The sequence below is a fragment of the Coturnix japonica genome, chromosome 1, assembly GCF_054131305.1.
Source record: "Coturnix japonica strain WE chromosome 1, WE-NBRP24, whole genome shotgun sequence".
NCBI lineage: Eukaryota > Metazoa > Chordata > Aves > Galliformes > Phasianidae > Coturnix > Coturnix japonica.
The window spans coordinates 760,813-776,983 of record NC_140663.1 but is presented as its reverse complement, the minus strand read 5'-3'; the positions used below and the strand labels follow the sequence as shown (position 1 = coordinate 776,983).

The following is a 16,171-nucleotide window of genomic DNA, read 5'->3' as shown; positions in this document are numbered from 1 at the left end:
AGGCTGCGAGCACTCTGATTGGCCAACGGGAGGAGGAGGAGGGGTGTGATTGGTTCGGAGGAGCGAGGAGGCGGTGTTGAGAGAGCCGGAAGTGGAGTGGGTGTCATGGCGGACGCTTCCCCTTAGTAACCAGGGGGAGGAACAGAGCAACGGACCTTAATCATGGAGGGGGGTAATGAGACCTATGGAGATGGGGGGGGGGGGCTGAGATATGACGGTCCCTTAGGGTGGGGGGGGGGTTGTTAATGGGTCCCTTGGGAATATAGGGGGGTCTATGGGGGGGTTCTGTGGTAGTGAGGGGATCCCTTTGGTAATGGGTCCTTTGGAGATGGGGGGGGCTGAGACATGAAGGTCCCTAGCAATGAGGGGGGGGTTGTTAATGGGTCCCTTGGGAATTTAGGGGGATCTATGGGGGGTTCTGTGGTAGTAAGGGGATCCCTTTGGTAATGGGTCCTATGGAGATGGGGGGGGGGCTGAGCTATGAGGGTCCCTAGCAATGAGGGGTGGGGCTTGTTAATGGGTCCCTTGGGAATTTAGGGGGATCTATGGGGGGGGTTTGTGGTAGTCAGGGGATCGCTTTGGTAATGGGTCCTATGGAGATGGGGGGGGGGGCTGAGACATGAGGGTCCCTAGTAATGAAGGGGGGTGGGTTTGTTAATGGGTCCCTTGGGAATTTAGGGGGATCTATGGGGGGGTTTTGTGGTAGTCAGGGGATCCCTTTGGTAATGGATCCTATGGAGATGGGGGGATCCCTTGGCAATGAAGGGGGGACCTAAATAATAAGGATCCTTGGGAAAAAGAGGGGTCCCTTGACAATGTTGGCAGGGGTTAGATAGCGATTAGGAACTCCCTTAGTTTAGATAAGGGTTGAGTAATAGGCAGTGGGTCCTTTTGCTATAGGGGGGACCTTGGTCATTAAACACCCCCCCTTGGAAATAAGGGGGTTTCTAGGTAATGGGAGGGGGGCTTAGCTGTAGGGAGGACGCTTGGTTGTGCATCTCTTTGTAATGGGGGAATCCTTTGGAAATGGATCTCTTGGCAACAGAAGGGAGTCTTTGGAAATAGGAGTGATATTGGCAATGGGTCCCATGGCTGTAAGAGGGTCCCTTGGTAAGGGAATGTCCCTTAGCAGTAGTGGAACCCTTGATGATGGATCTTTTGGCAATGAGAGGAGGCTCTTGATAAGGAAGGGGGGCCCTTAGTAGTAGGGGGCCCTTAGCAGTAGTGAGGATGCTTTGGAATATATCCTTTGGCAACAGGAGAGCCTTCGGCAATGAGTATCTTGGCCATAGAGGGGGGTCCTTGGTCATGGACCCCTTGGTTGTGGGGGTGTCCTTGGCAATGGGTTCATTGACAGTGGGGTGGAGGGTTATTAATGAGGCCTTTAGCAATAGGGGTGTCCCCATCCTGCTTCATATCTCTCGTGACACCTTTAGCTGTCCCCAGATGAAGCTGGTTCCCCAGCTCTGACATTCACCACAACCTCATGCTTAAGAGAATTGAGGTACTCCAACAATTGGAGCTGTTTAACATTTCTGATATCAAGTGAGAAAGGGCATATTTTTTTTTTAACACCCACCTCCTTTGCTCACAGCCTGCCTCACTTTGCTGTTTTCCTGCCTGCCTGCCCCAATGTGAGGAACAAGGAACTCCACAGACACTCCGAGTCCTGCCCCACAGAACTGACGTGGATGAAAAAGAGGAAATGCTGCAAGCAAAATGAGCTGATCCCTGGATCCTGCAGCCTCTCACCCTCCTGGCTGCCACAGATATGCCAGAGAAGCATATGTTCTGCGGCACGGAGTAGTGATAAGATGCTCTTTTACTGATAATTCTCATACCAGGAGGAAGCTTCGGTGTGTCCAACGTCAGTGCGAGTTACTTTCTTTATATGACTTCTGCTGCCGGCTCTGCTTGAAGAGGAGAAGCCTTCCTGCATATTTCCAGTAAGATGTTCTTTAAAAAGCACCCAGCTCTTTGGATGGTTGTGCTTGGCTTCCTACCTGTTCTTAGTCGCTGCTTTCTGCCTCAGTCATTTGCAGTGCTCAGGGTCCCTTGGCATTCTCCTAATGACGCTTTGCCTTTACACAGCTGCGTGCATTTGATTCCTCAGCGTACACAAGATGTACATAGGTTCTAGTTTTACATTGCCCTGTTTTATCCTGAGTGTCAGACACCACGGGATGGTGACTTGGAGCAAGGTCACTGTTGCAGGGGCATCATCCAGATATTACATTGCATCAGGGCGTTTTAGCACAGGGGGTTGGACTGGGTGGGCTCCAAAGGTCCCTTCCAACCCCTGCAGTTCTATGATTCTAAGCTGTAAAAGCTCCTACTGGGAGCTATTTAGAGAAGCTCCAGACCAGAACACTGGGACTGCACTGTTCCACTTGTGAGATGAAATTTCTGTGTCTGCATGTGCCAAATTACTGGTTACTAAGTTCTCTTTTTTTTTTTGCTTTATTTGTTTTTGCATTTTGGCAAAGCAGTGAAGCGATTTAAGAAAATGCACCTTACAGCTGATGACTGTGAAGCTCTCAGTAGGAGCACTGAAGGTTTATCCTCCCTGACACAACCATTGAATCAAAGGAGAAGCAGAGGAGATGTCAACAGGGGCCTCCAACCCACCCATAGAACAAGGAGGCAACCAAGAGGTACAATGTTTGCTTTGGAGCCTGAGGGATTTAGGGGAGAAAAACTGCAACAGAACAAAATGGGTTTGGGTCATCCATCCTTGAACTTGTGCTGTTGGAGGGGAATGAAATGTCAGGCAAAGTGAGCTCAGATGGGACTCAGTAGGACTTAAATGGCTTTTTTTATTTCCCTTTTCTTAGTGCCTTGTGAATGAGACCTCTTTAAGTTTTACTTTCACAAACATCCAGGAATGAAATATGTTAAAATCAGCTTGTGATTCATTTTCTTTTTGCTCCAAAATTTCCTCTTAGCTAAGCATCAGGATGTGTTGCAGACCAGGAGCAGGACAGAATGGTCCTAGTGCACTCTTGGTGCCAATGAGTTATATTAATGAGCTCTGTGGATCAGAAAAGGGAGAGGCTGGGAGCAGTCTTTTGCCAAGTTTCAGTTTTGTTTATGGTCTAACACTGCAACCAGGAAGTGCTTGGCAGGAAATGGCTGTTTATCTTCCTAAAAGAGTCCATCTCATTTAGCCTGCAGTTGGGGCAACCTGATACAGGTTTGGTGCTGTGATCTTCTCATGGTGCAGCGCGGGAATCAAACCTTGAAGCTACTGCCAAACGCAACCTTGGGTCTCCTTGTTAGCTCAGACAGGAGCAATGTGCTTTCTGCTGTTTCTCTTGACTTCACTGATGCTTTTCCTCTTTCCTTAGCCCAAGGGCAGCAGAAGAACATCACGGATTACTTTAAGATCTCTCAGACACAGCAGACAGTTGCTGGTAGAACATCTAAGAACATAAGCGTCAAGGAAGAGCTGCTGGATCCTTTCTTCGCTGAAGATGATGAAAGTAGCATCTCCAATGTGTTGGAGACAAGTGATGATTCCTCCTCATTTCTAGAGGATGAGTACATGGGAAACTCAAGAAAATGGCCCCTGTCCTCTACAGCTCCAGGCAGACTTCAGATAGAGAATGATCTGTGGGGTGAACCTGAAAAGAAGGCAGTTGTGGTTCATCCTGAGGACACTCAAATCAAGCAAGAGCTTGATGATGAAATAGAAATCGAGCCAGTCCCTGATGCACACTATGGGCTCCTGGGGACTCGGAACTGGGAAGTACCTCAGGGAAGCATTGAAGACTTGCCTGATGAAGTCCTGAGGATCATCTTTGCTTTCCTACCAGTGACTGATCTGTTTCAAAGCCTGAGCCTGGTGTGCCACCGCTGGAGGATTATTGTTGGTGACCCACGGGTAAGGACTGCTGTGATATCAATTTGAGCCTGGCCTTCTCTTACTCCTCTGCTCCTTCTCAGTCTTGTGGTTGCAGTAGGAGCATCTCTGTCTTTCTTTGTACCTTTAAATCCCTTGATTATTCCCTAGTGCCCGCATCCTTTCTTACTATATATTTTTGGCATTCATGACCATGGTGAATACCTCCTCAGATGACAGCTTCAATACTAGGGTAACTTTATTTGATGCATTCTTCCCATACATGGAAAAAAACATCCTATAACACTCCACCAAATCTCCTTTCACTCCTTTCCTTGCACTTTTTTTCCCCCTCAACTATGATCGTGCAGGAAACCCAGGCTACAGGACTGGGCCAAATCCTTTTATATCACTGTGTGCATGTCTGCCTGCATGTGTTGTCTGCTGTAGGTTAATTTTAAGAGAAGGACCTTTAATTCTGTTTATACAGAGCTTGGTTCACCTATGGTCAAGGCCCTCACAGTGCAAACAGTTGTAAACCCACTGTTGATCAACTTTAGATCAGTCTAAGCAGCAGGATATAGGAGGGCAGGGCTTCATAAGCACATGGATTTAAAGTGCTCAAACACCTCTCTGAGCAGATCTGTACAATAAAGCTGAAAACACACTCACTCCTTTAACACTTGGACATTTGAAGCCACACCAATGTCATCCTGTTCTCATCGCTCTAGAAAGAGCAGCCTTTTGTTGTCAGGCTATGAGGAACAGGTCCTTCTCTCTTTCCTCTTTTCTTCCCTGTCTCATGCTTGGTACCTGTTTCCATCAAGCTCCAGGGACTGTTTGAACTCCTTGTCTTCTTTGCAAATCATGATGATTAGCTCATTGCTGGTAGAAGTCTATTGTCCCGTACTCTGAGGTGAAAGATGATGGTGTATGTTTCACATTGCAGTTCATCCCTTGGAAGAAGCTGTACCATCAGTACCTGTTGAAGGAAGATATGGCTCTGCACAGGGTTGAACGGGTCTTGCAGGATTTTGCCATAACAGATCAAAGTAAAGAATGTATCTTGGGGCTCATCAGGTGAGTCAGTTTCAGCACTCTACCTGTATATCTTAAACCTCCATTGCTTCGGGTCTTCCCCCATTTCATCCCAATGAACTGCTAGATAAATGGTGCTGCTTCCTGCAGGGTGACCATACTGGAGTGAGTGAGACTCCACTTAATCATCTCTTTCAGTGTCCCTTCCACTTATATTTTGCAGTCTGTCATTTCACTATTGCTTTTCCATCTCCTGGATCATCCAAGGTCTTAAAGAGGCTCAGCGTATCCTTGTTTTAGCTAAAATTCAAGTATTTGTGCTCCTCTTCTTGGTCCCTCCCATCTCCTGAGAGACTTGTTTTTTTCTTGGAGTGCTACTGGCTATCTGCCAGAGCTCAGCAGTGAGCCCAAGTTTGGGTCCTTGATACAAGCAAGTGTTGTGTTCAGATATCTGTAGTCTAGAGACCAATTTTGAAAGGCAGTTAAATAGTACAAGAAGAGTCAAATTGGATTTAAAAGCAACATGGATCTATCTTCTGGAAGGAGGGTTTGAGACTGTGAGAAGGAACTTGCAGACTAACAGCTTGCTGCAGTGAAGTATTTACATGCACATCCAATGCAACAGAACTGGCAAGTGCTTGGCTATGTGGCTTCAGGCACAAAAACGGGTTGGAAATCCGAGTTTCTTAGTTGTAGGTGTCTCTGTTCATTGCAGGGGAGCTGGACTATGTGACCTTTAAAGACTCCTTCCAACTCAGTCAATTCTGTGATTGTATGGTTCATTCAAATCCTGCATTGCTTGATGCCCAGGGGTATCCAAAAGGATAGCAGGTGTTCCTCAGCATATCATCTTGGTTTGTGAGACAGCACAAGATGCTAAAAAAGATGCTGTGTTTAGGGAGTTGGGCTTAGCCCTGGCATTGAAGGAAAGTGACGATGAAACTCTTGGACTTCAGAAGAGCAGACTTTGGCCTCTTCAAAGATCTGCTTGGAAGAACCCATGAGATAAGGCCCTAGAAGGAGGAAGGTCCCAGGAAAGCTGGTTAATACTCAAAGAGAACCTCCTCCAAGCTCAAGGCCCATTCCAATGGATAGGAAGATGTGCACGAATACCAGGAAGCATATATGGATGAACAAGTAATAACTGGCCACATGCAAATGTCAAAAAAGAAGTACATAGAACATGGAAACAGGGCTGGGTAGCGTGAGGGCAAGAGGAAGACATTATCCAAGCTTCCAGAGTGAGATTAGGAAAGCCAAAGCCCAGTTGTAATTGAATCTGGTCAGGGATGTCAAGACAAGAAGAATTTCTGTGAGTACATTGGTAACAGAATAAAGAGTGGGGAAAACACAAGCTCACTGCTGGATGAGATGGGGAAGCTGGTGGTGGGGAGCTTGATGATCCTTGAGGTCCCTTCCAACCCAAGCCATTCTGTGATTCTATGATTCTGTGATTTCCAGGCGTGATGGCCAAGAAGGTCATCAGGAGAAGCCTGCATGGATTCACCAAGGGATGTGGGTGCTTTTTGATGTGCTTACTTGATAAAGCTTATTTATAAATGCTTGTTCCCCTTCTGTGCAGGTGTGTCTCCGCCATTCCCACCAGCAGGCACGTAGATCCCAGTGCAGTCCTCCAGTGTTTGAAGTGTCACCACCTCTTCTCAAGGGCTGAAGTCTGCATCGCAAACAAACTGCCACACTTACAGAGCAAGACAGGGGTAGGTTGAATGGTCATTCTTCTCCTTCACCCCACAGTTGTTGGTGCTTTAAGGTTAGATGCGCCCTCCCACCTCTAGAAGTTCTCCATTTGAAGCTTTACTCTGTAATGTTCAGGGGGATGGAATAGAATTTAACTGTTCATTGTGATATTGGGATTGTTCCACTTTGATTAAAGACTCAAAGCTTTTTGTTCAGCCTTCCTTCTTGTTCCCAGCCTGAGAACATGTGGGCCATCATCACAGCTATGGTGCTTTTCTCTGATGGTGTCCGTGACATCCAAAAGCTGATGGCATGTCTGCAGAGACCCTGCTCTTCCCTCTCCATTGTGGATGTGACTGAGACACTATACTGCATTGCCACACTGCTGTATGCCATGAGGGAGAAGAACATCGCCATCACTAACAGGTAAGGAATGGAGAAATTGCCCATTCAAGACGTGGCAATGTGTAATATACAAACCAGTGTTCATGGGCAGTTCTGTTCCTGTTGGCTGGGGCTCTGTAGATCCTTGGTGCATGTAGTTTCTCAGGAGCACTGAGGATGAAGTAAGGATTGAGAGGCCACATTCATATAGGAAGACGAAAGGAGCTGCACTGGAAAACAACCCAGTAACCAGAAAGAAGGCAGTTTTGTAAGCTGCTATCTTCAAGGCTGAACACAAAAGAGGAATTCATCCTTTGTTAACCCATGGGCCATCTGCTCATGCTACCAATCAGGGAGGTCAAGATGCTTGTTTGGCCTGTCAGTGACAGCTAATTGCTGGCTAAGATAATTAACTTGAGTAGAAGTCTGCTGAAGATGTGGCAGACAGAGGGTGTCATTCACATGCGGTCACAGTCACCCTTGTCCCATCTCCTTAGAACAGGTGAGCAGAAATATGAATGACTACCTTTATTCTGCCACTGTCTCTTCAAACCACATGAGATTAATGGTTTAGCCCATAGGTGTTTAAATAGCCCCCTAGGAACTGTCTTGTGCCTATTTACGGTTCTTAGAGCAGCCATTGAGTCTGAACATGCAGTTAATTTATAGCCATGGCGTTGCTTTGCTTCTCTCTTTGCACTAACAAAGCACTGTGAAGCACTGTCAGGGCTAACACACTTCTGTGATATCACTTTAAGGCAGTTACTGGAACTAATTCACTTTAGAGGGCCAAACTAACCCCAGATTCTGTCTCTATCTGCCCCCAAGGGACCTTTGGACTCTGATCCCAGATCATGTTTGCATGGCAGACACAAAATTTGCAAACTCACAGCAGAAATAAAGCTGAGGCCACAGACAGAGCTGCCCCCGTGGTGCTTTTATGGTCACTTTTCATGGTATAACTCCTTACAACTCAAAGCATTCAAGATGTTGCTGTCTTTCAGGTGGCTGCAGAAGTTTATTGATGATTCCTTAATGATAGATTCCCTCTTTTCCTTCCTTCCAGGATCCATTACAATATTTTCTATTGCTTGTATCTGATGGAAAATGCTTCTGTGACTGCACCACAGGTGGTAGAAGAGGGAACGCCATCTTCACGCTGCAGGCAGGATTTCTGGTCCAGGTAATGGCACTAGAGGTGATCCAGGCATTGTGCAGTGAGCCCTGGATGCAGAACAAACATCTCATAGCAAAGCCTGGTTGACAAGACTCCAAGATTCATAAGGATTACCACAAAACCTTATTCTGCTCCTTGTCACCTTCTGCCTGAATTCTCAGGGGAAAAGCTTAAATATGTAAAAACAAGGTTAACTGAATTCAGAAGTCTTTGCTCTGTGTGTTGGCAGAACACAGTGATGGCTGCTGAAATATTGCAGGGCCTAAATCACTCCTAAATATACTGGTTTATGCTGGTTTAATTTTAACAGTAATGTCCCATTAGAAGTGCAGGTTGCAGCCATCCAAAATGAGGGCTGGCATGGTAATTATATGGTAATTAATGGTAATTATACTGTAGTGCAAGTGATGTAGAGGTTCATCTATGAATACAGGACGTTAATTCAGCTCCTTCTTCCTGAATCCTGTTTGGTAACTGTTATTTATTAACTGTTATACATACAGTTACTGTGAATTGTCACTAGAAGGTAGCTCCCTTCCTAGAAAGGAAGGGCAGTTAAGGGTAAAATACTTTTGTGGCCTTTAGAGAGCTAGGCTTGATTCCCCTTCTGTTGGGCTGAGTCACTTGGCCTCCTTGTCCTCATCCACAGTAATGCTTTCATCCTTTACAGAGGTCTAGAAAAGATAAATGCAATAAAATCACTTGTGGTCTATTGTACGACGCTGATAGAGACCATAATGGGAACAGAATTGAAAGCAAGCAAGTGATGGGTTTAATTGCTTCTTGGTTTCCCAGACCTTTTGTTCTGTGCCTTCCTTTTTAAGCATATTTTTTTCTAAGCTGAAATTTACTTCTTTAATAGAAAATGAATCTTGAAAGCAGCCAGGTGCTGAAATGTCAGGGATATCTGGAGAAGCCTTTATACCTTTCCACATCCTGTGGGGGAGCAGAGCTGGTTCACGCTGTGGGCTGATGACAAATTTCAGACCTTTATGAATAAAACAACTGCACTCCAGCAGGAAGGGCTGAACGTTAATCACAGCTCTCAGCTCCCGTGTGAGGCGGAGGTAATTGATGTCCTGCACTGAGGAATCTGAGAGCAATTTAAGATACGTGCTCTCAGAAGCAAGGAGGCACTTCCAACTCTAAGATGCTGTTTGCTTTCAAAGAGCCTAAGCCAAGGAAGCATGGCTGAGTGAAGATGTTTCCCCATATAACCTTTTGCAAGGTATATTATTTGTTTTTCCTCTCTCCAGTCTTATTCTGTGGAGGGTGCTGCCTTTTTGTGCAATGACCAGCTTGCTCCAGTGCCAACCCGCTGCTTATAGGATGGGATAAATCATTTGTGGGTTTCCTTCTGCTATGAGATTTATTTATGTGGGAGAATGTTTCTTCCTAGTTCCATTTAATTATTTAGGGTTGTTTGTTTTGTTTTTTTCTTCTTTTTCTTAGTAGTTTGTCCGAAGTGAAACTGACCCATGAACAGCAAAGGATTTTGAATCACAAAATCGAGCGTGGTCAAATAGTGAAAATTATGGCATTTGCAGGTAAGAGCAGCAACGCAAACCAAGAGATCTTCTGCTTTCACTCTCTGTTCTGGAAAGGGACATTGTATAAAACCAAGGAAACCTATTTAAAAGGTGAGGGGGAAAAATAAATCATCTCCTTTCACTTGCGGAGGGTTTTCCTTTATGGAGGCTCAGAGCTGGTGGATGTTGTCTGCCAAGGAACACGCTGTGCCAGTCTGTGTGTCTGTACAACATCTCTGTGTCTGAATGACAAAAATGGGGTTGTTCACCAGCTCTTGACAGGTTACACATAACCACAACCAGAGGGAATGGAAAAAGAGCCTGACAAACCTTGTTACCCTTCTCCAAATGTGTGGATGAGGATCGTTGCCAGAGCATCTGTTAGGTTAATGTAATGATGCTGCAGCAGAAAAGCTTTATTGTTCTGCATCTGTGTTGCATGTAGAAGGTCTCGGAAGCCTCAGACTTTACTCTAGGGGGTTCAGCGGAATATCAGTGTCACATTCATGTGCAAAACATGGATGAAATACGCTTTGGTACCATTCCTTTCATGATCTGGGCAGCATCATTCATAGGAACTCATGAATCATTCAAAAGAGCAGTTTTTACGTTTCATTTGCCAAGCTGCCTCTCAGGGGAACCAGTATCTCTGTGTGTGCTCAGGCTTCTAGAATACTGGAAGGCAAAAATGATTATTTTTCAGAGCTTTAGGGCTGCAGAGTGTAATTTTTTAACACTAACCTGCTCTGTGGCTTCTGATTTCATTTGAGTCAGTGTATAAATCCCCATTAGCTGCAAATGGCCCTGCTGTGTGGTTAGTACAGGAAGGTAATCATAAAACTGTAGAATGGTCTGGGTTGGAAGGGACCTCAAGGATCATGAAGCTCCAGCCCCCCTACCACAGGCAGGGCCACCAACCTCCACATTTAATACCAGCCCAGCCTGCCCAGGGCCCCATCCAACCTGGCCTTGAACACCTTCAGAGATGGATGGGGCATCCACAGCCTCTCTGGGCAGCTGTTCCAGCACCTCATCACTCTCTCTGTCAACAACATCCCCCTCACATCCAATCTAAATCTTCCTTCCTTCAACTCTAAAACCATTTCCCCTTGTCCTGCTATTATCTACCCTGTACTGTCTACTCTGTAATGCTAACAGAAGGCGTTCAGGTTCATTCATTCTTGACAATAGATAACTTCTGGGTAACTATTCTTCAGGTACAGGAAAGACCTCAACGCTGGTGAAGTATGCGGAGAAGTTTGCTGACCTCAGTTTCCTCTATGTGACGTTTAATAAAGCTGTTGCAGAGAGGGGCAGGCTCGTCTTCCCCAGGAATGTTACATGCAAGACTTTTCATTCCTTAGCGTTTGGAAGCATCGGCAAACAGTGAGTGGGAATTTTTGATTCACTATGGGAAAAGGGAAGAGGTGGCAGGAAAGGAAGATCTGAACTCAAGAAGGCCCAAAGTAGTTGGGAAGACAGTTGATTTTTTTCACCCGCTTCAAGTCAGACTGATTCATAGAGTCATAGAATGGCCTGGGTTGAAAAGGACCACAGTGATCATCCAGTTCCAATCCCCTGCTATGTGCAGGGTCACCAACCACCAGACCAGGCTGCCCAGAGCCACATCCAGCCTGGCCTTTAATGCCTGCAGGGATGGGGCATCCACAGCCTCCTTGGGCAACATCTACCAGTGCATCACCACCCTCTGCATAAAAATTTACTGTGATTTACTGTTTCAAAGTCTTTCAGGTTGGATATGTTAGCACCCATATGAGCCTGAGGAAACAGATTTCCTTATCAGTCCCATAGCTGTTTTGAGGCTGTTCATCCTGCTTATGTTTGTAGCCAAAGAGCACTTCACAGGGAGATAGAAAGCCACTGAGAATGGATTTTCCCACTTTCTGGCTTAATTTTCTCACCTCACACTCTTAATTTTTGTGGCACAGATATAAAGAGAAAGGCAAACTGAACTTCTCGAAGCTCTCGGCATACTCTGTGAGTTTTCTTATCCAAAACCGTGAGGGACAATCTATCTTCATCAGAGGGAAAACGGTCTCACAGACCCTTGAAAACTTTTTTGCCTCTTCAGATGAAGAGATCTGTGAAGAGCACTCACCTGTTTGGTTCAAAAACACCCATGGAGAGAGAAAACTTGTCAGCCCAAAAGAAAAGAGAGTGAGTAGCTGTGTTGAAAGAAGAGTTGGGCTACTGGGAATACTTCTACAAGGGCTGTAGTCATCCCATATCTCATTGTGTTCACAAGCTTCCACGCTTCAGAACTGACTGTCAAAAAGTGTTTTTCCTCTAGTGCCAAATCCAAAGGAACTGGAGTCTGATTGCTTGTATAGCTCGCCTCTAGAGAGTAGATTGACATCTCTTGCTGCTCATTGCAAATGTTTCTTCCCTACAAGGGAAAAAGAGACTGGCATGCATTTGTATTCATGATATTCTGTGTGAACACAAGAAACGTTTCATTTTTCGTTTCAATAGGCAAAGCCAAACCCAAACATTCTAATCTGGACTACAAACATATATCAGCAACCCTTAAAGGTCTGACGTTGCAGACAATGGGCTGGAGTTGTGAAGAGAAACCTTTCTGCTCTGAACTGATCATTTGTGATCAGATCCATCCCAGATGGCAGAACTCCAATCTGCAGTTCAATTCAGAAATCCTCTGGAAAGAGGAAAGGAAATTAGAAGGAATATTGCATTTAAATACTGCAAGCACATGATTGGCTTTTACCAGCCACTCTACCATTTTGAGTTCTACTGTGCCTCAACTCTTTCTCTGCTCAAAACAGTCTCTCCAGACCCTTCTGTTTTCTTTTTCTAGATCAATGTGGAAGAGGCAAAAGAGATTTGGCGCAACATGAAGAATCTGGATGGAGATGTAGAGAGGAAATACAAGATCACCTGTGATGGTAAGAGAGTATAGATGTCAAATAGCCTTCAGGCAGTTAGCAGTCATGCAACTTCCAAGCAAATGGTAGGGTTGGAAGCTGCTATTCTTAAGAGATCAAGACAAGCAAATGACCCTTTCTCTTTTTCTCAGGGTATTTGAAACTCTGGCAGCTCAGTAAGCCTCAGCTTTCAGGATACGATGCCATTTTTGTTGATGAAGCACAGGACTGCACGCCAGGTGAGTGGGAAAATATCTGCAGCCTTCCCAGGTCAACCTTCCTGTTGGCTTTCTTTGCCAGGGGTGTGTGAGGAATAGCTCTCTGTTGCAAAGCGTGTTGAGTAGGTTCTGTAAGGAGATCAAAGTGGACTGAATTGTGTGCTGAAGAACACAGGAAGAGGGGCAGAAGATGGCTAGGTCTTTTCAGCAGCTGTTAAATCAGCTCAAAGGCTTTATCAGACCATCTCCCACTTGCATTCTTTGGAGACCTGAACCTGGAGGATTTAGCTTTGTCTAGGGGTGAATGATGAATGAGTGGAGAGCTTAAGGATGAGAATTAAGCAATATGGGTGCTCCTGTTGTGGGTGCATACTACAGGCTACCTGATGAGGAGGAGGAGGAGGTTGGTCAGGCCTTCTACAGACAGCTGGAAGTAGGCTCAAAATCCCAGGCACTGGTTCTTCTGGGGAACTTCAATCATCCTGATATTTGTTAGATAAACAGTGTAGGTGGTGGAGGAGCCAAGAAGAAGACGTGCTGCTGGAACTTGTTCTTACCAATTGGGAAGGGCTGACTGGGGATGTGAAGGTTGGGGGCAGCCTTAAATGCAGCAACTGTGAGACAGTGAAGTTCAGGTTCTTAGATGGAAGAAACAAGGCAGTATGTAGGAATACAACCCTGACTTCAGAGGAGCCAACTTTGACCTCTTTAAGGATCTACTTAGAGGTATCCCATGGGCTAGAGAACGGGAAGTTAAGAGGACACAAGATAATCCAGATCAGTGGGGATGTGTGGTGAATTTATGCTGGACTCACACTTGTGGGATTCATATGCAGTGCAGTTCCAGCCCAGGAAAAAACTCTCAGACTAAAATAGAGGGAGGATGCTTATAGAGTTCTCTCCTCATTGCTCTTGCACAACTTGCTTTCTCCTTCAGCTGTGTTAACCTCTTCTTAAGTACCATAAGTTGTCAGGAAAGAGGTCTTTCTACAGACACAAGATAAGACACAGTTCACTTTGGCTTTATGAGCAGGTCCTCTTTTAATGCTCTGTTGTTTTCCTGCAGCCATTGTGGATATTGTGCTGTCACAGACATGTGGTGTCATCCTTGTAGGGGACCCTCATCAGCAGATCTATTCCTTCCGAGGTGCTGTCAATAGCCTCTATGCAGTGCCTCATACCCATATCTACTACCTGACCCAGGTAAGAGCCTGTGTTCATAGAATCACTAACAACCCATCACTGCCATGCTCACTAAACCATGATGAGGGTCTGCGTTGGGTGGATCACAAATAGAGTAGAATACGTCCTTCAGAAGGAAGAAACAAGGCAGTAAGTAGGAATACAACCCTTGAATTCAGAGGAGCCAACTTTGACCTCTTTAAGGACCTACTTGGAGGTATCCCATGGGCTAAAGAACTGGAAGTTAAGAGGACACAAGATAATCCAGGTCAGTGGGGATGTGTGGTGAATTTATGCAGGCCTCTCAAGTTCATGGCCGTGGAGTATTTGCCTTGCATGGATTAAACTTCAAACTCCACATCTATCATGCCTCTTACAGGAGTGATCTTGTGGCTTGAAAAATGGGTAGTGGGATATAAGACCTTAGTGAATGGCCCATTTTGAGGATGTCTTTTCTTTCTGTGTGAGTTCTCAGCTGCTGTTCCTTTCCAAGGGGCAGCACACAGGCACAGGAGCAGAGACTTCAGTCCCTGCCCACAGGACAGATACGATATACACCTACTGGGAAAGAGTCCTGTTGAAATGGGGAGGCTGAAAACCATCTTTTGCCCTACATGATAGTCCCATCTCATAGTACAGTTTCTATTACCTTGGCTGGAAGAGTGGTTTCTTGGAATAACTGGGGGGATTTGGGTGCTTTTTCTAAGAGAAATGTTATCCAGAAGTTTGGTGAGAATTGTATACGCCATATATAGTAGGTATATACTGGTGTAGGTTATAACAAATTCTTCTTTTCATGCTATTTCCTTCCTTCTCCATGTAGAGTTTCAGATTTGGTCCTGAGATAGCTTACGTTGGAGCAACCATTCTAGACGTCTGCAAGGGCATCAGGAATAAGACATTAGTGGGTGGAAACCAAGAGGGTAAGTTGTGTCCTTGCACCACACAGCTCTGTTCAGTGCCCAGGAGCTGCAGACCTGCATCCCTGGATGCATTCAAGGCCAGGCTGGATGTGGCTCTGGGCAGCCTGGTCTGGTGGTTGGCCACCCTGCACATTGCAAGGGGTTGAAACGAGATGATCACTGTGGTCCTTTTCAACTCAGGCCATTCTATGATTCTATGATAATAAACCAAATGTCTCTGGATTAATCCTGATTTATGAGGATCTTTGTTTTTTAGCTACCCACTAACAGGCAGTTTCTTTGTGCAGGTGATGTGAGAGGCAGCATGGCAGGAAAGATAACAATGCTATCACGAAGCAATTTCACTGTGTTTGAGGATGCTGCGAAGCTTGCTGGAAGAGAAAGGCAGATTAAAATACACATCATTGGGGTAAGGGGAAATTGCCAACACGTCTTGCACATCCCCAAGCCTGCCAGCACTTGTAGCAGCACCAACACCTTGAAATAGATGTGGCTGAGTGTAAGCAGCTCCTTCTGAATGTGTGCATGTCTGCAGAAGTTCATATGTGTGATCTGCAGGGGCATTTCAGAAGCCTCAGAAGTCACTCATCTTCACACTCTGATATACAGTGGGCTGTGATTTCATTTGAGGTGGTGTTCTGCAGCTAGAAATGCAAAATAAACTGGGCAGCACCATTAATTTTATATATTAAGCCCAATTGTTTTGTTTGTTTCTTGTTTGTTTTAATTATAGGGGCTTGTGCGTTTTGGCCTGAGCAAAATTTATGATATTTGGAAGCTCAGTCTACCAGCAGATGAACGGGCAAAAGGTGAGTACATAGGATCATAAGCAGTGCATCCTCAGCCTCCTGTCTGTGAGCTTCCCTACAGCAGCACTGGTGTCTCTCTATTTGCTGGAGTGATGGAAGGCTTCCATCTGTTTTATTTCATATTTCCTCATGCAGTGATCTGTGGCAAACTGACTTCCCATAGGAACTGTGGGGTCTGTTATGGAGCCCTCCACAGCATCCTTCTGCAATGCTTTATCTTGACTCCAAGAGACCAATTAACTGATATAAGCAGATAGTTTAGGATATTTTCCCCTCTAATTTTGGTTTTCAGTCCTATTTTGAGATTCATAGAGTGGTGGAATATCCCAAGTTGGAAAGGACCCATAAGGATCATTGAGTCCACTCGTTTTTGTTGTTGGGTTTTGCTGTTGTTGTTTTAAAATCCCATTTATTGTATCCTCTGTCACAATCCTTTTTCTCTGTTGGCATCGTGTAGGAAATGAGTCAT

General features: G+C 45.4%; 1 protein-coding gene across 30 annotated transcripts in view; it reads left to right on the top strand.

Annotated features, from left to right (window-relative positions):
• Positions 1–84: 84 nt before the first annotated feature.
• Positions 85–16,171, top strand: part of FBH1 (F-box DNA helicase 1) — a 23,158-nt gene continuing 7,071 nt past the window's right edge. For 4 of the 30 annotated variants that reach the window (XR_014932664.1, XR_001553976.3, XM_032448231.2 and 1 more), the window contains exons 1-17: positions 85–172; positions 1,595–1,946; positions 2,490–2,654; positions 3,348–3,883; positions 4,791–4,921; positions 6,462–6,597; positions 6,813–7,003; positions 8,028–8,144; positions 9,591–9,685; positions 10,885–11,053; positions 11,617–11,845; positions 12,504–12,591; positions 12,723–12,809; positions 13,855–13,991; positions 14,794–14,893; positions 15,181–15,302; positions 15,627–15,702. Coding sequence is in view for 20 of the 30 variants with exons in the window: in XM_032448231.2 (XP_032304122.2) it covers position 1,946; positions 2,490–2,654; positions 3,348–3,883; positions 4,791–4,921; positions 6,462–6,597; positions 6,813–7,003; positions 8,028–8,144; positions 9,591–9,685; positions 10,885–11,053; positions 11,617–11,845; positions 12,504–12,591; positions 12,723–12,809; positions 13,855–13,991; positions 14,794–14,893; positions 15,181–15,302; positions 15,627–15,702 (2,380 nt within the window). In the remaining 10 variants the exon portion in view is untranslated. Of the gene's footprint in view, positions 173–1,446; positions 1,505–1,594; positions 1,947–2,486; positions 2,655–3,347; positions 3,884–4,790; positions 4,922–6,461; positions 6,598–6,793; positions 7,004–8,027; positions 8,145–9,027; positions 9,367–9,590; positions 9,686–10,884; positions 11,054–11,616; positions 11,846–12,503; positions 12,592–12,722; positions 12,810–13,854; positions 14,239–14,793; positions 14,896–15,180; positions 15,303–15,626; positions 15,703–16,171 lie in introns of those variants that run through there. The other 26 variants (XR_014932671.1, XM_085511198.1, XM_015857814.3 and 23 more) reach the window with 23 other exon arrangements.